Genomic DNA, 22146 nt, shown 5'->3' on the forward strand with positions numbered 1-22146 from the left:
GGGTGTTTGTTTTGTGGGTTTCGGGGTTTTTGGTTTATGTTCTATATTTTCTATTTCTATGTGTTTATCTAGCTTTTCTAATTCTATGTTGTGTTTTTCAATGACCTCCAATTAGAGGCAGCTGGTTGTCATTGTCTCTAATTGGAGGCCATATTTAAGTGTGTTCATTTTCACTTGTGTTTGTGGGTGGTTGTTTCCAGTATAGTCTGTGCACCTTACTGGACTGTTTTCGTCGTCTGTTTATTTTGTGATTAAGTGTTTTCTTTAATAAATAAGAAGATGAGCACTTTACCCGCTGCATTTTGGTCCACTCCTTACGGCGCCCGTGACAGGGAAATACACGGCATTGAAATGGATTTCCCACTTCAAACCCAAATATATCATACTTTGACTAAAACGATGACTTATTGACTTCAATTGGTTTACAAAATCATGGGTAAGCTCTGGGCATTGTCTTTCAGCTGAAAAAAAGTGAATTGTGGTACTTTAAGGCCTTTAGCTAATGGACACTCCCCTTTGGCCTCTCACTGGTCTAGCTTTGATGCCACAAAAGCTAATTTGTCTCATCTTTGTGCATGGACCTATCTTTGGGTTAGGACTGACATTGTCATTGGTAAGATACCTTAATCAAAATGCAAACTATTTTTATTTCAGTAATATTAAATTAGGTCTATGATGTACTACTTAAACAAGCTGTGATTAAATGCATGCATAACCCAGTCTACCTCTGTCATGTCTTAGTACTTCATTTTACTATGGAAACATTTTGCTCTATTTATAAATGTCTTATTCATAAGTGTGAAAAAGATGCAGTCCGCTGAGGTGAGAACAAATCGAGAGGTTAAGGTCATGTGCTCTGTGGTTTACATTTTCCGTTTCTGATGCTGACGCAAACAGCAGACACAGTGGTTGTCAGAGGATACGCTTGATCAACCTCATCTATATCTTTCTTCTCGTAGCTACCTCTGCATTCTGCCACTTTAGTTGAGAGGAAGCTCTAGAAGGTGATCTAATTCTAACAAAAAACCTTTCAGCATGTTTCAGAACAGTGCATTCCAGAATTCTCAAACATGGCTCTTTTAAATGCAGACTAAGGGCACTGTAATGGGCAGGAGGGTTGTTATTATTTGCAATTCAAGGAACTACAATGGGAAGAATCCAGTCTATATTTCCTCTGGGTCACATTGCTCGAATGATCTCCCTCTCTCTCACACTCCATCTCTCTGTAGATGATTAATCAAGTTTGCTGGGATGACAATAACCTCCAGGGAACAATTTGCCTTTTGAGCTGGAGCAATGGTACATAACCCAGGGCAAGACTAATTTCTCCCAGTGAGTCAGGGCTGGTATGGCCTGCTGGCACATCACTTGTAACACTTAAGACCTCTTATGTTAAGAGTGTGGATAAACTTGTTTCACAAAATGGTGGATCGCAGCCAATCCCTACTGGGTTGTGGTTTAAGATTGTGCTATGGATGGAACCATTGGTTTGTTAATATAATGGATCACAATACCATTTTGGTGGGTCAAGGCATTAATAAGTAAAGGAACACTGTGCTTATTGGGGTGCATGCACAAAATATCTTAAAATGAAGTAAGATCTGATAGATACACCCATCTAGTACTGGGTCACACCCCCTTTGCCTCTAGAACAGCCTGAATTATTCGGGCCATTCTACAAGGTATTAGAAACGTTCCACAGGGATGTTCGTCCATGCTGACGCGATGGCATCGTGCAGTTGCTGCAGATTGGACAGCGATACATTCTTGCTGCGAACAGCCTGTTCCATCTCATCCCAAAGACGCTCTTTTGGGTTGAGGTCTGGGGACTGACCAGGCCACTCAAGTAAACTGAACTCGCCGTCATGTTCTAGGCAATGTTTTTCCACTCCTCAATTGTCCAGTGTTGATAATCACGTGACAACGAGCCGCTTCTTCTTATTTTTAGCTGATACGAGTGGAATCCGGCGTGGTCGTCTGCTGCAATAGCCCATCCGTGACAAGGATCAACAATGTGTGCATTCCGAGATTGCCGTTCTGCACACCACTGCCGTTATTTGTCTGTTTGTGGCCCGCCGGTTAGCTTCCACGATTCTTGCCATTCTCCTTCGACCTCTCTCATCAACAAGCTGTTTTCGCCCACAGGACTGTCGCTGACTGGATGTTTTTTGTTTGTTGCAACATTTTCGGTAAACCCTAGACACTGTCGTATGTGAAAAGCCCAGGAGGATGGCCGTTTCTGAGATACTGGATCCGTCGCGCCTGGCACCGACAATCATACCACGCTCAAAGTCGCTTAGGTCACTAGTTTTGCCCATTCTAATGTTTACTCGAACAGTAACTGAATGCCTCGATGCCTGCCTGCTTTATATAACAAGCCATGGCCACGTGACTCACTGTCTGTAGGAGTGATCCAATTTCATGAATGGGGTTGGTGTACCTAATAAACTGTCCGGTGATTGTATATGGGGCGGCAGGTAGCCTAGTGGTTAAGAGCGTTGAGACATTATCTGAAAGGTTGCTGGTTCGAATCCCTGAGCCTACAAAGTGAAAATTATATCTGTGCCCTTGAGCAAGGCACTTAACCCTAATTGCTCCTGTAAGTCGCTCTGGATAAGAGCGTCTGCTAAATGACTAAATGTATATTTAATTGAATAAAATTATAATTAACATCCTATTTCTGCAAGTTGAAATGTATTGGTTAAAAGTAGGAACTGAAAAGTCCATTCTAGAATTAAGTGATGTGTTAAAATAGCAAAAACCACATACGCATCTATAAATTCAATTACAGTGTGAATGTTCTCTGAGGGAACAAAGTGTTCTGTCTTATCACTGATGACATCAATGCTGTGCCATAATGCCACACCATTCAATTTGCATAACCTCAACAAGACACCCAGCTGTACACAGATCTGCAACTGAAAAGGAGCGTTTTGTCTTTCTTTGTCTGGTATGGGTACAAGGATGTCACAATGTGGAAAATTAGCTATTTACTTAAATAATAACACTGAAAAGTTCTTCACATTTTTTTTCAACAAATTTTTATTTTCTTTAAACAAAGCCCAATACACAATTGAAGCAAAACTGGGGAATATTGGTAAATTGCAATCAACGTTTCTGTAACAATCACCTCACAGGTGTATGTGTCAACTGAGGGAGAAAATAAAAGTCTAACCCTCAAAATGGTGCAGGTTTTTCCAAAGAACAGAGTGTAGAACGAGACGACACTTTGGACAAATGTAAAACAAACAAGACCAGCCTGGGATCAAACTACATTTATACAACAAATTTGAAAAGGTATAAAGGTATACTGTAGTTCAATGGTTATTTGTCCCAGAGGTGGCATAGTAGTAGTTTGAATCCAAACTTGCTTCGTTTTAAGCTGGTTCAGAAGTTATTGGCCTTGAGTATACATACCAATGCGAGCAAAGCAAAAGAGAAACAGTTAACGTCAAATGTGCGAGAAAACGATTCATCATGTGTAAAAATAAACTCCACATGATGATCATTTTGGTCATACACTGAAGCAAAACTGTTACACAGTGTGAACACATCTCGTACACATTGCACTGACTATTTTGTGCGTTAAGGTTGTTTACGCTTTGTCGAAATTCCACTCCCAGTGGGGCTCAAAAAAAGGTAATGGGGTCATACATGTAAAAAAAAATGCATTGTTGTAAACAGAACCCACACCAAAAGGCACCGCTCCCGTTGCCCTGTTTAACACATGCATACTATTCCACCCAGAGAGAAGAAAATAAGTTTATCCAACATTGGCAACACTTCTTTCCCCTGAATGAAACATATCTAATGCCTCTTTCTCTTCAACCTTGAAGTATACCATGAGATTTGTGGAAATTTACTCCCTGCAAATATACAGGTATAATAGTGGTGCCAGATTGAAACGTCTCACTAGCCATTTATGTCAAAGGGAAGGGGGAATTAAAAATACAGTTTAATAGTTTAATCCTCACACTACACATTTAATGTTTCTAATAGGGATAGATGATGTAGAGGGTTACATTTGCCAACAATGCCTGCCAGTGTAGATTTAAACAAATTATTTTAAGGCAAGTAGGCCTACTTTTGAACGAAAATGTCACCAAACTAATTTTATTTGATTTTTAAATTGCCTGGGCTTGGATGATAGTCTAATTCAAAGCTAATCATAATATTTTATAATGAAAAATCCATACATGCTGATGGTGTAGTATAGATTAACACCCTAATTTAGACTCATGGGCATTTACATCATGGAATAAAGTCAGGGTCGAAAAATAGTTTTGGGAAATGTGCAGCGGTGACACCAATGTTTACTAGTGGGTTGGCAGCTAAATTTGGGTACTTTCTCCAAGTAACAGAACCACTTGGTATACAATGTCGTATGAGAATAAGCAATCACGGACTATTTGAAATGAGTTGATCCACCCACGTAAACAACTCAAAAGATTTTCTGATACAGAAAAAATACAATGTGGACAATGCATAGGGGAAGATAAAATGTCTCCCAATTGATCTTTTTAATAACAATTTCCATCATTTCAAGACACCGATTTGCTGTGATTTCTTTGGGGAAAGGTTATATAACAAAATAAATCTATACTGTTGTTTCCATGGAGATGGTTGAAAAGGTGAGTACAACATGCACCATTATGATTGCAGTAATCAACAAATATTCCCATCATTCTAAAATGGCACCCTATTCCCTGTATACTATAAGGAATAGGGTGCCACTTGGGATGCTACCGTTGTTTCGACAAAGACCTAAAAACACATGGCTATGTTAGAAATATTTCTTGTGACTGAAGCAACTGTCAAATACTCAAAAGGCTCTGCCTGAGAACATCAGTTTGAAGCAAAAAAAAGTACTAATAAAATACTCATCTTTTCCATCTTTATATCCGTTGCTGATAAAGTCATTTGTAATAAAGTATATGTTACTATTATTTACTTTCTTAAAAATCTGAAGCAGTTTTTATCATGGCATTTTGACACAAAATATCCTCTTGGATATTTACATGGGGAAATAAACTTTCTCAAGCATTAAAAACAAGCTTATTATGGGTTTGCAACAGCATAAAAACAACTTTGTAGAAATAAGGGAGATACATAATTGCATAGCAGATTAGGACATAACTGAACAGTAACTGAGCTTTTTTTTGGTATGGTGCGGTAGGTTTGCTGTGTACTGACGTTCCCCTCTGTATATATACATAATGAAGTATTTCCATTTCAAGTCTGTTCATATTTTCACTCATCCACAGTAGAGATCAGTTTAGAGTCTCTGCACTGTAAGTCCGTAGGAGTCTTTTCAAGAAAACGATTATACTTTGTCAAAAGTGCCATTTTGCTACATTTATCAGCTGATCCATGGTCTGTCACTGAACACTTACACGTGTGTTAGACACCCCCAACAGCTTTCAGATACTGTGAGTTTTGGTCACATGGACACACACTCACACACAGACACCCGCAGGGAGATAGACTTGAAAGTAAAAACGCAAGAAGGGGGGGAAAAGAAAAAGAAAAATGATGCACTCAAGTTTTATCTGCGTTTTGACATTCCAGCTGGTAAAGCTTTGAAAAGAACAAGCACCATTAGGAAAAGGCCTCCAATGTCCTCCGCTGGTGAGAGAGTTCAGCAGTTTCACCTCGACTCTGTGCTCCCACAATACGCACGAGAGACAAAACTACATTCAGGCTCTCGCCACTGCTCACAGTCAGTTCACAGTCACTGAAATGTTTTCAGGCGTTAGTCTCTTTAGTCCTTTCCTCTCTCGTGGGTCAAAAGTCTGTTAGTAGGCAAGACACGGGCCTAGTTCTTAATTTTATTTTTTAAATCTTTGAGTCCAAAGTTTTCCTAAAAATATACATTTTTAGGAAAATAAGTCTCATGTTTTTGCCCAACTGAATGGTCAGGAGGGTCCTCACCGCTTCTGCTGTGCGTAGACGGGGTGCGCTAGCGTAACATTCAGAGAGTCATTGTGCTGGACCAGTGACGTGTGCTGATAGTGGAGGACCAGTTCTTTGAGCGAGTTGTACAGGTTGTAAGGTTCGGCGAAGCCAAACCCTGAGGGCGTCTTGTTGATGACACAGTGCTTCACCTCACCTTCCACACTGGAGAGGAGAGACAGAGAAGGAGAGAAACGTCAAGTCCTATTCTATTAGGCCAGGTTGTACTTTTTCGTTCCCAGCACTAGGTCACACCTGACTCTACGACTTGACTAATCATCAAGCCCTTGGTTACACGAGGTTCACTCTAGACATGGTTGAGCTGCAGTGTCTACACTGAAGGCTACACCTGTTCCTGTAAAGTCTAAAGTCTCTGAATTTGTGTTTGCAGTGTCAATGTGCTGAACAGTGTAGAAGCAAACAGCTTGACTTCAGGTTGAGGTAAACAGAAAGGGTGTAGTAGTGCAGCACAGTCTGATCCTTCAAGGGAACACTGTCAAGCTACAGCCGTACAAACGCCAAGCTAAATTATGTTGCATCAGTAACCAAATGCTGGTAGGGTCAGTTCAGGATGAGGTAGATGCTTACATGACGACACTAAAGTACAAAAGTAGAATGAGTACAAGGTCTTTATACGTACACAACACTGCAGGCGTAGCATCCTGCCTTGCTGCTGTCTCGGACCAGGAATGTTCCGTCTCTCTTCCCCCGGAGGAGGGCCTCAGCCTGCAGCCGGTTGATGTTTCCCAGCTTCCAGGAGCGCTCGTCGTGGTGGGGGAGGTCCTCATCGTCATCCACCATAGAGTATTGACTGGAGAACATAGATGGAGGGAGTTAGATACTTAACCTGTTAGGGCTAGGGGGCAGTATTGACACGGCTGGATAAAAAACATACCCGATTTAATCTGGTTACCACTCCTACCCAGTAACTAGAATATGCATATACTTATTACATATGGATAGAAAACACCCTAAATTTTCTAAAACTGTTTGAATGGTGTCTGTGAGTATAACAGAACTCAAATGGCAGGTCAAAACCTGAGAGATTCCTTTACAGGAAGTGGCCTGTCTGACCATTTCTGGAACTTCTTTGCCATCTCTATCGTTTACTAAGGATCTCTGCTCTAACGTGACACTTCCTACGTCGTCCATAGGCGCTCAGAGCCCGGGAAAAACCTGAATGTCGTCATCCCAGCCCCAGGCTGAAACACATTATCGCCTTTCTCAAGTGGCCGATCAAGGGACTCTGGGCTTAGGCGCGTGACCTGACCGCCCCCGCCTTTGTGATTTTTTCCTCCGTTTGCCGAAAAGGAGATTCCCGGTCGGAATATTATCGCTTTTCTACGAGAAAAATGGCATAAAAATTGATTTTAAACAGCGGTTGGCATGCTTCGAAGTACGGTAATGGAATATTTAGAATTTTTTTGTCACGAATTGCGCCATGCGCGCGACCCTTCTTTACCATTTCGGATAGTGTCTGGAACGCACGAACAAAACGCCGCTATTCGGATATAACGATGGATTATTTTGGACAAAACCAACATTTGTTATTGAAGTAGCAGTCCTGGGAGTGCATTCTGACGAAGACAACAAAAGGTAATCAAACTTTTATAATAGTAAATATGATTATGGTGAGTGCTAAACTTGCCGGGTGTCTAAATAGCTAGCCCGTGATGCCTGGGCTATGTACTTAGAATATTGCAAAATGTGCTTTCACCAAAAAGCTATTTTAAAATCGGACATATCGAGTGCATAGAGGAGGTCTGTATCTATAATTCTTAAAATAATTGTTATGCTTTTTGTGAACGTTTATCGTGAGTAATTTAGTAAAATGTTAGCGAATTCCCCGGAAGTTTGCGGGGGGTATGCTAGTTCTGAACGTCACATGCTAATGTAAAAAGCTGGTTTTTGATATAAATATGAACTTGATTGAACAAAACATGCATGTATTGTATAACATAATGTCCTAGGGTTGTCATCTGATGAAGATCATCAAAAGGTTAGTGCTGCATTTAGCTGTCTTCTGGGTTTTTGTGACATTATATGCTAGCTTGAAAAATGGGTGTCTGATTATTTCTGGCTTGGTACTCTGCTGACATAATCTAATGTTTTGCTTTCGTTGTAAAGCCTTTTTGAAATCGGACAGTGTGGTTAGATTAACGAGAGTCTTGTCTTTAAATAGCTGTAAAATAGTCATATGTTTGAGAAATTGAAGTAATAGGATTTTTAAGGTTTTGAAAATCGCGCCACAGGCTTCAAGTGGCTGTTACGTAGGTGGGACGAATTCGTCCCGCCTAGCCCAGAGAGGTTAAAGTTTGATATCGAATGGCAAACTATTTAACAATGGTGCGATGTGATTCCCCATTGCTTGTCCCATAACTTTGTCAACGTTAGATACCAGGAACATAAAATGTATGGAAGGTCAGTCTATAATACTCACTCTTCCGTGTTCTCGTTCTTGATTTCCAGCCACTCGTTGAGCTTCTTCTGCCTGACACCCTTCTGGGTCAACCACCTGGAACACAAGAACCATGACAAGACCGATTAGAGACAAAGTATTGAGACCTTTACAAGACGTTCCCATCACCAGAAAAATACATTTATTTGAATTGATTAGAAACTAGGAGGTGATACTTACATGAGGTACTGATCCCTGGTCTTGCGGAGCTGGATGAGGTCGGGCTTGATGCTGTTCATCCGTTTGTCGATCTCTCGGTAGTCAGCGGCCTGCTTCTTCAGATCCTCCTCCAGACGCCGCTTGCTGTCCACGATCTCACTGATACGAGACTTCAGTTTCTCATAGTTGCCCATGATCCTGAGGAAAACAATAACTCAGTTAACCTGTTGGGTCTAGGGGGCAGCATTTGCACGTCTGGATAAAAAAAATGTACCCGATTTAATCTGGTTACTAATCCTACCCAGTAACTAGAATATGCATATACTTATTATATATGGATAGAAAACACTCTAAAGTTTCCAAAACTGTTTGAATGGTGTCTGTGAGTATAACAGAACTCATTTGGCAGGCAAAACCCTGAGACATTTTCTGACAGGAAGTGGATACCTGATGTGTTGTATTGAGTTTAAACCTATCCCATTGAAAAACACAGGGGTTTAGGAATATTTTGGCACTTCCTATTGCTTCCACTAGATGTCACCAGCCTTTACAAAGTGTTTTGAGTCTTCTGGAGGGAGATCTGACCGAACAAGAGCCATGGAACGGTGATGTCCCATTAGACACCTGGCGCGCTACTTCATGTTGGGTACCCTCGTTCCAATACGTTATAAAAGGCTATGCATTCGTCCACCTTGAATATTATTCATGTTCTGGTTAAAAAGGCCCTAATGATTTATGCTATACAACGTTTGACATGTTTGAACGAACGGAAATATATTTTTTCCCCTCGTTCATGACGAGAAGTCCGGCTGGCTTACATCATGTGCTAACGAGACGGAGATTTTTGGACATAAATGATGAGCTTTTTTGAACAAAACTACATTCGTTATGGACCTGTGATACCTGGAAGTGACATCTGATGAAGAGAATCAAAGGTAATGGATTATTTACATAGTATTTTCGATTTTAGATCTCCCCAACATGACGTCTAGTCTGTATCGCAACGCGTATTTTTCTGGGCACAGTGCTCAGATTATTGCAAAGTGTGATTTCCCAGTAAGGTTATTTTTAAATCTGGCAAGTTGATTGCGTTCAAAAGATGTAAATCTATAATTCTTTAAATGACAATATAATAATTTACCAATGTTTTCTAATTTTAATTATTTAATTTGTGACGCTGACTTGACTGCCGGTTATTGGAGGGAAACGATTTCCTCAACATCAATGCCATAGTAAAACGCTGTTTTTGTATATAAATATGAACTTGATAGAACTAAAAATGCATGCATTGTCTAACATAATGTCCTAGGAGTGTCATCTGATGGAGATTGTAAAAGGTTAGTGTATCATTTTAGCTGGTTTTATGGTTTTGGTGACCCTGTCTTTGACTTGACAAAACATTACACACAACTCTTGTAAATGTACTGTCCTAACATACTCTAAATTTATGCTTTCGCCGTAAAACCTTTTTGAAATCGTAAAACGTGGTTAGATTAAGGAGATGTTTATCTTTCAAATGGTGTAACATAGTTGTATTTTTGAAAAATTTGAATTTTGACATTTATTTGGATTCAAATTTGCCGCTCTTGAAATGCACCTGCTGTTGATGGAGTGCACCACGGGTGGCACGCTAGCGTCCCACCTAGCCCCAAGAGGTTAAGAAGCATTAAGAAATTGATCAGATAAGAAAACAAAATGTCCAAATTGTATTTTTTTGGCAGTTTTTCGGAGGGTCTTGATCAAGTCCTTACCTCTGGATCTCCTTGTCATTGCCTTCCCTCCTGAACTTCTCAATGTACTCTTTGCTGTACCGTTCTTGCGTTTGGCACTGCTCCTCGAAGATCTTGATGGTTTCGTTGAAGGCTTCGATCGCTGTCCTCTTCATTTGGATTTCCTGGGACGTCCTGGTGTACTCCTCGTAGAGGCGGTCGTACTCTCGGTTTTTCTCCTGGTACTGCTGGTGGTACTCGTGGAGCTTCTTCCCCACAGCCTCGATGTTGTCCTCCTTCACCACCTGATCCTGAGGAGGGGAGGCGAAGAAATGGAGTAGAGCTGTAGATCGACACTGACTCATTTGCCAAGGCTTTTGAGCTATGACGCATTGTGTGAAAAGTCCTAAACAAATAAAGTTTATGATCATGCTGACGGTTACCTGCTGGTGTTTGGAGACGGGGAACTGTAGCTTGACGTCTAGCTTGGGGTTGTATTGGGCCAGCGACTCGTTGCGGTAGTGGTTGATGAGCTCCACCACTGAGTTGAAGGTCAGGGGGTCCGAAAAGCCGTACTTCCCATCCCGGTGGAATATCTTGATCAGCTTATTGTTACCCCCTTTTCTGTAAGTGGAGACCAATAGGGATGGGGGACCAAATAAAAATGAAATATTCGAAAAACACTAGTTATAGAGGATGTGCGAAGTGAGTCTTTTTCGAGGGTAGGAAAAAAAAGACTTACCTCAACGTGAGCGTGTAGTCGCCGTGCATCTTGGTGGAGGCATCACGGACCAAGAACGTACCGTCGGCCGTGTCCCTCAGCTTCTCGTTGACCTCCTCGCGGGAGATGTCTCCCCAGTACCATTCGCCGTCCTGCAGCGCCATGTTGTTGTTCATACCGTTGTTAGTGACAGCAGGGGCCGTGGGTTTGGGCGGCTTGGGAGGTAGGGCTGTATTGTTCGAGAGGGGAGAGAGATGGCTGCTTAGTTCATGTGATGATGATACAGTCAATTGCCTAGTGCATTATACAGGAGCATGCCGTTACCAGGAGTGATGTCACTCCTGGCATAGTCTATATAATGTAATGCTAAGCCAGTATGCCGCGGGGAGCTGAAAGGGGTTGTAGAAACATATATTACTCTATAGCTGCGAGTGGCAAATATTATTCCATTTGCTTAGTGGACGATTAAGAGATCAAAAGGTCTGCGGCAGTTAGAGCAGTGGGCAGGATACTGCTTTCTCCCTCCAATCCTTTCCACTTGATTACATTGGGCTGAAAGAATACCACTGCTCTCCAACATCGAGAGAAAGAGAGAGAGAGAGAGAGAGAGCAAGAGAGAAAGCGCAAGTGAGAGAGAAGAGTGAGTGAGTAAGGGAGAATGGATTACATTCAAGAAAAAAAGAGCCCCTTCACTCCCCCGTGTTGGGACCCAACCATAAACAAGAAATCAACCCCATCTGTTGCCCCAATTACGTCGCATACAGATAATCTCTGTCTTTCTGCAAAGCGGCCACAAAAAAAGGGGGGAAAAAATAAATGACACTGCATAATTTCAGACCTAAATGGAGCGCAGCTTTGAGCCTGCAGCTCAAATGCAAAATGCTGTAAACCATTGCAGAATCATCCTGTAAATCCTATAACTCAGCCACATATCCACCAATGTAACTGCCTGTAGAGAAACCAATGAACCCACCAAGCTCCGTTGACGAAAAAACCTCAGACATCACCACGTTGCGTTGGACACATCCAGTCCCTTCTCTTCCAAATGGTTTCTTCTTAGCAACAGCAGTCTCCCTAATGCAGATCCCCCACTCCTATTTCATGCTGCTAGCACTCAGAATCAATAAGCCCTAATCGCTGCATTGGAATGGTTAATCACACGAGTGACTCAGGCTCACTCGATATAGCTGCCACTCTTTCAGAGGAGCAGGCAGGAGGGAGCTGAGCTGAAATGGCAGAAGGCTATTTTTAAACCACTAGAGCTGCTTCACTCTCTTTGTTCCCCATCTGCCTCCTGTCCTGCTGCAGTATACCTCAGACTTCAATGTAGCAGGAGACACCGAGCCATGGGTATAATATACATATTTATAACATGAGCCATATCCATGGTGATGGAATAATGTAGGCAAATGTACTGCTCCCTTTAGCTGGATTTCTCCACAGCTGGATCTTTCCAACAGCCTACGGGTTGCAGCAGTGCCTAAATCCATGGATCCAGAAGAGGTGATCAGAGATGGCGAGAGGGTATGGCAATGCAAGCAGCAGTTTTGGGCTGACAGCCAAGGTGACATTTCACCGCCACCAGAACTCACATTTGCCTTGTGAACTTCCTGCACTGCTGCTAGCCTTAGACCATCGTACCCCTGCCATACAATGTCTCAGCACGCATTGAGACATACTTGTCATGCAACCCCCAGCGTTAATGAGCTAGTCAGTTTGCCTACCTGGAGCGTCCATCTCTAGGTAAAATAAAGGTTCAGAATCGACGTCAAACTTGGGTCTCAGACCAGAGCCCTCCAAATCCTCCCATGTTTCAGAGACAGCCTTGTTGCACATTTGAATGATACAATCGTAATCTGTTCTGAATGGAGCCCTGCTCTCTTCGTATGACTACCTCAAAAACCAATTTTAAAAAGCCGTTTTTAAAGGCAGCTTGCCTGCTTCCTTGCTCAGTAATGTGTTACATCACTTACCACAGCCAATAGCGCGGGGGGGACTGTCAACAACAACTCCTGCATCTTTCATTTCCTGAAAGCGATGATGTCATTTTGAAAGCTCACTGGCCTTTTCCCATTTTAAGTTGATGCTGCTATCCTCAATGTGCACAGTCCATGTAGTGCAGATCAGAGTCTATATAGTCTAGAACACACACAGGCTAAAATAGCCCTATAATAATAATCTGTTTAGTACACAGCATCCTTTCCAGAGATAGATCCGACTATAGCTGCTGCAAACATCTTCTCTTAGCTCTAACGCAGTTGGAGTGAAACGAATCTGCAGCCTTCTCTCTTTCTCTCCTGCTCTGTAGCTCTCAGCCCTCCCTCCCGCAGGTTGCTCAATCCCTCCTCCCCGCGCATGTCGTGTACCGGTTTAGTCCAGCCCACTTGGCACAGAGACAAAACCAGCTCTGCTGCTGCGGCACGTAGGCAGGCCAGGCAGAGCAGCTCCACTACACGTCCTAAAGCCTTTGCCCCGGTCACAGCCACCCACTTACCACCACCAGTCACCCGGAGGCTCCAAAATACACCAGTAATTCTCTGTGGGGGGGGGGATTATTGGGAGGAAGAGGAGTCTTTCCAAAGGCAGCTTGGGAATGATGAAATAGGCCACATTGACTGAAAGTATACCAGATATAAGCTTATCGGAGTGATAAGGAGGACAGTTTAGCTTGGTATTACCTTTTTAAGGGCATGTGATCTCATTTAAAGAGTAGCTAGCTACATGTACGCACTAAATTCAAGTAAAGAAAATCCTACATTATTCAACTTGTGCTTCATATTCATGTTTTATTTATATATTTTCGCTCGGTAGTAAATCATATTCCGATTGAGGCCTCGAAAATTGCCTCTGAAACGTTAGTCTAAATGGAAAATTCTGCACCGTTGTCCCTAGATAAATCAGCATGCCGTCCTGACCACACAGAAAGACAGCAGGGTGATATATGGGGCCTGTATGAACCAACAGCGTCTAAAAGTACAGCAGCGGAGAGCGAGCGAGCAATGGCTTGAGGAAAACCTGTTTTCTTGACAGCTCCAGGAGACTGGCCATAAAAAAAAAACCTGTCAGTCTCGTTTCTGTCCCATAATCTGCTCCACTGTTACCCAGTACATTTATTTCCCATTTTCTATCTGGCCTATTCATCTATCTAGCAAATTCATTGTCTCAAGGTTTTGCTGAATCCCTTGCATTAGCAATAAACCCTTTAAACTTATCCAGTGTGTCAGATTTACAATGATTCAAGATCTTAAACTTACGTTGCAAGTTGTGCATGTTCTGGTATAAGGCACCAGTGGTGTGTCTTTGTTTATTCTCCCAATAACGGTGTGTAAAATCCAAACAGACAGAGCTCTAGATAGAAAACTCTCAAGTCCTTCTGAAAATTTCCATTCCGTGGCTTAAACAAGATTATTTTACTTTAGTTCTTAGAGAGGTGACGGTCCGTTCAGCGGTACTTAATGAAATCCAGGTAATCCGGTAACTCTCTGGTCTGGCTTGGAGGCAGGTGCTTGCCTGACTTGCTCCTTGATCTGACACGGGTGGTGTAACAGTGAGGGAGGGCTGCGTGCCTCTGTACAGCTCCCCCTCCCCTCTCCCTCCTTCCATCTCTAAATGTTATGCCAGGCTGAGGAGGGCTGTGCGCGTGGGGACCGTTGGTTAAAGAGCAACTGCCTTCAAAAAAGCAACGAAACCCTTTGAAAAACGGCCTATGTGGCATCGATATGAGTCAGAAACCGTTATTCTAGTGCCAGAATTGACTTCAAGGTGTAAATAGGATAATTTTGGTCACAACAGGTATATGAAGGTTGGGTTGTGATTTGACGATTTACATTTGCCCACTAACATGGGGTGAACAGCTGCGGTGATTGCTCTATATCCAATAGCATAGACAGTGAGACAGACCCGCCCAGTAGCCAGACTTTGTTTACATAAGACAACACATCGCGCATCTTTTAACATGAGAAATACTGTACCCACCAAACACCTTAGATAGATGTAAAATAGCTCAACTAAAACATCCTCTGCAAAATAGTCAAAATGAATTACAGATTTCTTGAGTTACAATAGATTCATTCAGGGGATTTTGAGGAATAGGAAATAGGCTACTTCCAAGAATGAAAAATCCTTATTCTAATGAGCAACAGAAAAGCACACGTGCCAATCGGCATGTTCAGTGGCTCTAATGATTAGCTGAGCTGCTGCCTTGCTGTTGACCCTGTCTGCCCACTCTGTAACCTGGCCCTAGTGCCGACCGAAGGGGGGGGGGGGGGTTCAGTCTTATGATTAACTCGCACAGGTTCAAATATTTGCTGAGCTGGGCACTTTGGGGCTGGGAGGGGCGTGTGGAAGCAGCCAGCGGGGAGGGAGAGGTTAGAAGGGTGAGGCAGAGGGGAGAGCAGTGTGGACCTAGGAAGTAGGAGCAGCCGCCGGGCTAACCTCTCAATCTCACCCACAGTGTCATCGCATCAATGATGCGTAAATACATTTGGCAGTCAAACATTTTTCAATATGTAATCCAAACATATGTGGATGTGTGTGCAACAAAAGATCAACATTTCGCCTTTAACCTATTTCTGTCAAGTCGACGCATACAATTTCATACGTGTTGGATAAATCCAACGCACGCGCCACACAGAATGCACTGAAACTGCAAGGCATTGGTTGGAGGCAAACGCAGTGTTTCATTGGAAATGAATGTACTTCTGGTGTACCAAAACACAATGACGCTGTCAGTCTGATCGTGGTGTAACAAGAGGTGCTCTGTGGAACGGACCGAGTTTCCAGCCAACCAAATCTAAGTGGCCTTGGCTGCTTACTTAAAAATAGGCTCCCAGTAACTGGGAGGAGGCACACAGACAGGCTATCATTCAGAGAAACACGTATTTGCAGACAGTATACATACCCACACTTTCGTAGAAAGTCTCACACGTGCCCACGTGTGGTGTTAAACACAACTGAATGCAAAACTGCTCCCCTCCGAGTCCAACTACCTGGCGTGTATGTGTTTTACGAGTGTCGGTGCATGGCACAGTGTGTGTGTGTGTGTGTGTGTTCGACACAGGAAGGGACCTGGCTGGTTCAGCAGAAAGAGAAGTCAAAGTGTGCGGTGTTGAGTGTTCGTGCTCATCCTTGCCCACCAGCCCGCACACCTCCCCCGTCGGCCCATTGCTCCTGCAGGTGTGAACTACAGACAGCAGCCCATGCTGGATGGATGTTATAAATAGGTCCCCGACAGATAATAAAACTAAAAAAAAAATAAAAAAAAGTGACAGCCAGGCAATGGGCCCCCCCCGGGCTGCCCAAAGGCTGTTTCAACAAGCATCTGTAAGAACACAACCGTGCCACGCAACGTTGTGTACTCCCACACCAGACTGCTAGTTTCTAGAGAACGCTAGCTTAGTCCACACCCCACCGATTGTGAAATAAATAAATATATATAATAGCTTTTCCCACAATATATTGTTTTCTTCTGTCACAACCTGAATTTATGAAATGTTAACTTTAGTTCAGTGCATTTCTGGCCACGGTACAAAGTCTTACATAATTAATCAAGGGTTCTTCTGTGCACAGCACGTTTGACGGAATCCACCTAAAAACCTGCTACATCAACTATTCACTCTGATCTCAAAAAGCCACTGATTTCCTGTTCAAAAGGGGAAGGTGGCTCTATCCTCAACACCAAACCAAAAATGAACACAACCCCTTCTTACACAAAACAGTTTAAGATCCCATTATTGAGACTCGACTATGGGTTAATGGGGACACTTTAGGATGTTGGTAATTAAGCATGTTATGTGGTTCCCCAGAGTCACATGAACTTGTGGATACCATTTTTGTGTCTCTGCATCCAGTATGAAGGATGTTAGAAGTAGTTTTGCGAGCCAATGCTAACTAGCTTTAGCGCAACGACTGGAAGTCTATGGGTATCTAACTAACAGTTAGCAAATTGAAAAAACTTTAAAGTGGTATCCGCAAGTTCAACTGACTGGGAAGTAGATAAAGGGCTTCCCAATCCCTTTATCCCTGCAGCCTTAGTCTAAGATACAGTGCTTTCGGAAAGTATTCAGACCCCTTGACTTGTTTCACATTTTATTCAAAAATAAAATGTCATCCTAAAATTGATTCAATTGTTCCCCCCCCCCCCATCAATCTACACACAATATCCTATAATGACAAAGCCAAAACAGGTTTATACACTTAAAAAATAAAGAATATTACATTTACATAAGTATTCAGTCCCTTTACTCAGTACTTTGTTGAAGCACCTTTGGCAGCGATTACAGGCTCGACTCTTCTTGGGTATGACCCTACAAGCTTGGCAAACCTGTATTTGGGGGAGTTTCTCCCATTCTGCTCTGCAGATCCTTTCAAGCTCTGTCAGATTGGATGGGGAGCATCACTGCACAGCCATTTTCAGGTCTCTCCAGAGATGTTCAATCAGGTTCAAGTCAGGGCTCTGGTTGGGCCACTCAAGGACATTCAGAGACATGCGTCGTCTTGGCTGTGTGATTAGGGTCGTAGTCCTGTTGGAAGGTGAACCTCCGCCTGAGTCGGAGGTCCTGAGCCATCTGGAGCAGTTTGTCATCGAGGATCTCTCTGTACTTTGCTCCGTTCATCTTCCCCTTGATCCTGACTAGTCTCCCAGTCCCTGCCTCCGTTCATCTCTCCTTGATCCTGACTAGTCTCCCAGTCCCGCCTCTGAAAAACATCCCCACAGCATGATGCTGCCACCACCATGCTACACCTTAGGGGTGGTTCCAGGTTTCCTCCAGAAGTGACGATTGGCATTCAGGCCGAAATAGTTCAATCTTAGTTTCATCAGAGAATCTTGTTTCTCATTGTCTGAGGGTTCCTTTTTGCAAACTCCAAGCGGGCTGTCATGTGCCTTTTACGAGGAGTGGCTTCCGTCTGGCCACTCTACCATAAAGGCCTGATTGGTGGAGTGCTGCAGAGATGGTTGTCCTTCTGGAAGGTTCTCCCATCTCCAAAGAGGAACTCTAAAGCTCTGTCAGTGACTATTAGGTTCTTGGTCACCTCCCTGACCAAGGCCCTTCTCCCCCGATTGCTCAGTTTGGCCGGGCAGCCAGCTCTAGGAAGAGTCTTGGTGGTTCCTAACTTCTTCCATTTAAGAATGGAGGCGGCCACTGTGTTCTCAGGGATCTTCAATGCTGCAGAACTGCTTTGGTACCCTTCCCCAGATCTTTGCCTCGACACAATCCTGTCTCGGAGCTCTACAGACAATTCATTCGACCTCATGGCTTGGTTTTTTCTCCGACATGCACTGTCAACATTGGGACCTTATATAGAGAGACAGGTGTGTGCCTTTCCAAATCATGTCCTATTAAATGAATTTACCTGCAGGTGGACTCCAATCAAGTTGTTGAAACATCAAGTATGATCAATGGAAACAGAATGCACCAAAGGGTATGAATACTTATTTACTAAGGTATCTGTTTTGATATATGTGCAAAAATTTCAAAAAACTACTTTTTGCTTTGTCATTACGGGGTATTGATAAGGATTTCAAATTATTTAATCAATTTTAGAATAAGGCTGTAGAGTAACAAAATGTGGAAAAAGTCAAGGGGTCTGCATACTTTCGGAATACACTGTATATTTAGCAATTTGCATAACTGTTAGTTAGATACCATAAACTCCCAGTCATTGAGCTAATGGTAGTTAGCATTGGCTCACGAAACTGCCTCTAACATACTGGACAGAGACAGTATCCACAAGCTCATCTGACTCCGGGGGAAGTAGATAAAGATGACCAAAATCTCAGGAGAATGCTTTGCAGGTTCCAACGCTAAGTATAAACGAAGCAAACCAAACGCTAGGCTAGAACCAATGGAAAATAATGTGTTTCATAAAAGCTTTTAATATTCATATTTTAATATTGCTTTGTAGTCATTTGCCGTGGTATATCAAAAACAGCGTAGTGATATTTAAAATATACATTTTGTATAAAAATTGAAGTAGCGTTTTTTTATCCCACAATAGCGACCTGCTTGTGTACAGTGCAGTGTGATTATGCAGTCTTAACTTTCTAGGCATTAGTTTCGCTTTAAATATAGAACTGAGATACAGAGACAGTCACTCTATAGCTCTGCATACACCCCCAACCAGAAGAGCACACTACATGCTGAATAATAGAAGAGAGGAATGTGTGTTTTCTTACCTGGAGCAGCCTGGGCTTCTGTCCATTCGCTGGTCACAAGGGTCTCAATGATCTTGATGTGAGCATCTGGGCTGGGCTCACAGCTGATGATGTGAACAAGTAGAAAAAGAAAAAAAAAGGACGAAATGAAAAGTCAAATTGAGTCGGTGATTTTCCAGCCAGCTGACTGACCCTGTCGCTCTGGTTAATCTGGGCTTGGTCTCTAGCTCCCTCTTTCTCTCCGTCTCTAACTGATGGGACTTCAAGACCGGCTCCTTTAACTGCTACAGCACAGCTAGCAAACAGAAAAGCTTCCCAACCTAATCCTTTCACAGCAAGTCTGCGCGCGCGTGCAGTCAGTCAGTCAGTCAGTCACGCAGCGTCCGTCAGTCAGCGTGCGTGCGCTTCAGTCAGTCAGCGTGTGCGTGCGCTTCAGTCAGTCAGCGTGTGCGTGCGCGCGTCAGTCAGCGTGTGCGTGCGCGCGTCAGTCAGCGTGTGCGTGCGCGCGTCAGTCAGCGTGTGCGTGCGCGCGTCAGTCAGCGTGTGCGTGCGTGCGCGCGTCAGTCAGCGTGTGCGTGCGCGCGCGCGTCAGTCAGCGTGTGCGTGCGCGTCAGTCAGCGTGTGCGTGCGCGCGCGCGTCAGTCAGCGTGTGCGTGCGCGCGCCGCGTCAGTCAGCGGGTGCGTGCGCGCGTCAGTCAGCGTGTGCGTGCGCGCGCGCGTCAGTCAGCGTGTGCGTGCGTGCGCGCGTCAGTCAGCGTGCGCGCGTCAGTCAGCGTGTGCGTGCGCGTTCAGTCAGTCAGTCAGTGTGTGTGTGTGCGTCAGTCAGTCTGTGCGTGCGCGTACGTGCGTGCGTGCGTCAGTGTGTGTGTGCGTGCGTGCGTCAGTGTGTGTGTGTGTGTCAGTGTGTGTGTGCGTGCGTGCGTCAGTGTGTGCGTGCGTGAGTCAGTGCGTGCGTGCGTCAGTGTGTGCGTGCGTGAGTCAGTGCGTGCGTGCGTCAGTGTGTGCGTGCGTGAGTCAGTGCGTGCGCGCGTGCGTGAGTCAGTCAGTGTGTGCGCGTGCGTGCGTCAGTCAGCGTGTGCGTGCGTGCGTCAGTCAGCGTGTGCGTGCGTGCGTCAGTCAGCGTGTGCGTGCGCGCGTCAGTCAGCGTGTGCGTGCGCGCGTCAGTCAGCGTGTGCGTGCGCGCGTCAGTCAGCGTGTGCGTGCGCGCGTCAGTCAGCGTGTGCGTGCGCGCGTCAGTCAGCGTGTGCGTGCGCGCGTCAGTCAGCGTGTGCGTGCGCGCGTCAGTCAGCGTGTGCGTGCGCGCGCGTCAGTCAGCGTGTGCGTGCGCGCGTCAGTCAGCGTGTGCGTGCGCGCGTCAGTCAGCGTGTGCGTGCGCGTTCAGTGTGCGTGCGCGTTCAGTCAGCGTGTGCGTGCGCGTTCAGTCAGCGTGTGCGTGCGCGTTCAGTCAGCGTGTGCGTGCGCGTTCAGTCAGTCAGTCAGTGTGTGCGCGTACGTGCGTGCGTGCGTCAGTGTGTGTGTGTGTGCGTGCGTGCGTCAGTGTGTGTGTGTGTGTCAGTGTGTGTGTGCATGCGTGCGTCAGTGCGTGCGTGCGTCAGTGTGCGTGTGCGTCAGTGTGTGCGCGCGTGCGTGAGTCAGTCAGTGTGTGCGCGTGCGTGCGTCAGTGTGTGTATGTGTGTGCGCGTGCGTCAGTGTGTGTGTGCGTGCGCGCGTCAGTGTGTGTGTGCGCGCGTCAGTGTGTGTGTGCGCGCGTCAGTGTGTGTGTGCGCGTGCGTCAGTGTGTGTGTGCGCGTGCGTCAGTGTGTGTGTGCGCGTGCGTCAGTGTGTGTGTGCGCGTGCGTGCGTGGAGTCAGTCAGTGTGTGCGCGCGTCAGTGTGTGCGTGTGCGCGCGTCAGTGTGTGCGTGTGCGCGTCAGTGTGTGTGCGTGTGCGCGCGTCAGTGTGTGTGCGCGTGCGCGCGTCAGTGTGTGTGCGCGTGCGCGCGTCAGTGTGTGTGCGCGTGCGCGCGTCAGTGTGTGTGCGCGTGTCAGTGTGTGTGCGCGTGTCAGTGTGTGTGCGCGTGCGCGCGTCAGTGTGTGTGCGCGTGCGCGCGTCAGTGTGTGTGCGCGTGCGCGCGTCAGTGTGTGTGCGCGTGCGCGCGTCAGTGTGTGTGCGCGTGCGCGCGTCAGTGTGTGTGCGCGTGCGCGCGTCAGTGTGTGTGCGCGTGCGCGCGTCAGTGTGTGTGCGCCCGTGCGTGCGTCAGTGTGTGTGCGTGCGTCAGTGCGTGCGTCAGTCAGTCAGTCAGTGTGTGCGTGCGTCAGTGCGTGCGTCAGTGCGTGCGTCAGTGCGTGCGTCAGTGTGTGCGTGCGTCAGTGCGTGCGTGCGTCAGTGTGTGCGTGCGTCAGTGCGTGCGTGCGTCAGTGCGTGCGTCAGTGTGTGCGTGCGTCAGTGCGTGCGTGCGTCAGTGCGTGCGTCAGTGTGTGTGCGCCCGTGCGCGCGTCAGTGCGTGTGCGCCCGTGCGCGCGTCAGTGCGTGTGCGCCCGTGCGCGCGTCAGTGCGTGTGCGCCCGTGCGCGCGTCAGTGTGTGTGCGCCCGTGCGCGCGTCAGTGTGTGTGCGCCCGTGCGCGCGTCAGTGTGTGTGCGCCCGTGCGCGCGTCAGTGTGTGTGCGCCCGTGCGCGCGTCAGTGTGTGTGCGCCCGTGCGCGCGTCAGTGTGTGTGCGCCCGTGCGCGCGTCAGTGTGTGTGCGCCCGTGCGCGCGTCAGTGTGTGTGCGCCCGTGCGTCAGTCAGTCAGTCAGTCAGTCAGTGTGTGCGTGCGTCAGTGTGTGCGTGCGTGCGTCAGTGTGTGCGTCAGTGCGTGCGTCAGTGCGTGCGTCAGTCAGCGTCAGTCAGTGTGTGCGCGTGCGTCAGTCGTCAGTCAGTGTGTGCGTGCGTCAGTGTGTGCGCGTGCGTGCGTCAGTGTGTGCGTGCGTGCGTCAGTGTGTGCGTGCGTGCGTCAGTGTGTGCGTGCGTGCGTCA

The 22146-nt window shown here is 45.7% G+C and overlaps 1 protein-coding gene across 6 annotated transcripts in view; it reads right to left on the reverse strand.

The window, feature by feature from the left end:
* Positions 1-4486: 4486 nt before the first annotated feature.
* The window catches only part of LOC106563018 (phosphatidylinositol 3-kinase regulatory subunit alpha), a 52554-nt gene continuing 34894 nt past the window's right edge, over positions 4487-22146 (reverse strand). For 2 of the 6 annotated variants that reach the window (XM_014128203.2, XM_014128204.2), the window contains exons 7-14: positions 19176-19258; positions 11021-11228; positions 10722-10902; positions 10321-10589; positions 8591-8767; positions 8393-8467; positions 6593-6763; positions 4487-6117 (exon numbers count right to left, since the gene is read on the reverse strand). In XM_014128203.2, coding sequence (XP_013983678.1) covers positions 5928-6117; positions 6593-6763; positions 8393-8467; positions 8591-8767; positions 10321-10589; positions 10722-10902; positions 11021-11228; positions 19176-19258 — 1354 coding nt within the window. In that variant the 3' untranslated portion in view covers positions 4487-5927. Of the gene's footprint in view, positions 6118-6592; positions 6764-8392; positions 8468-8590; positions 8768-10320; positions 10590-10721; positions 10903-11020; positions 11229-11972; positions 12218-12723; positions 12948-12972; positions 13299-14253; positions 14805-19175; positions 19259-22146 lie in introns of those variants that run through there. The other 4 variants (XM_014128209.2, XM_014128207.2, XM_014128206.2 and 1 more) reach the window with 4 other exon arrangements.

This window comes from Salmo salar, chromosome ssa11 (assembly GCF_905237065.1).
Source record: "Salmo salar chromosome ssa11, Ssal_v3.1, whole genome shotgun sequence".
Lineage (NCBI taxonomy): Eukaryota > Metazoa > Chordata > Actinopteri > Salmoniformes > Salmonidae > Salmo > Salmo salar.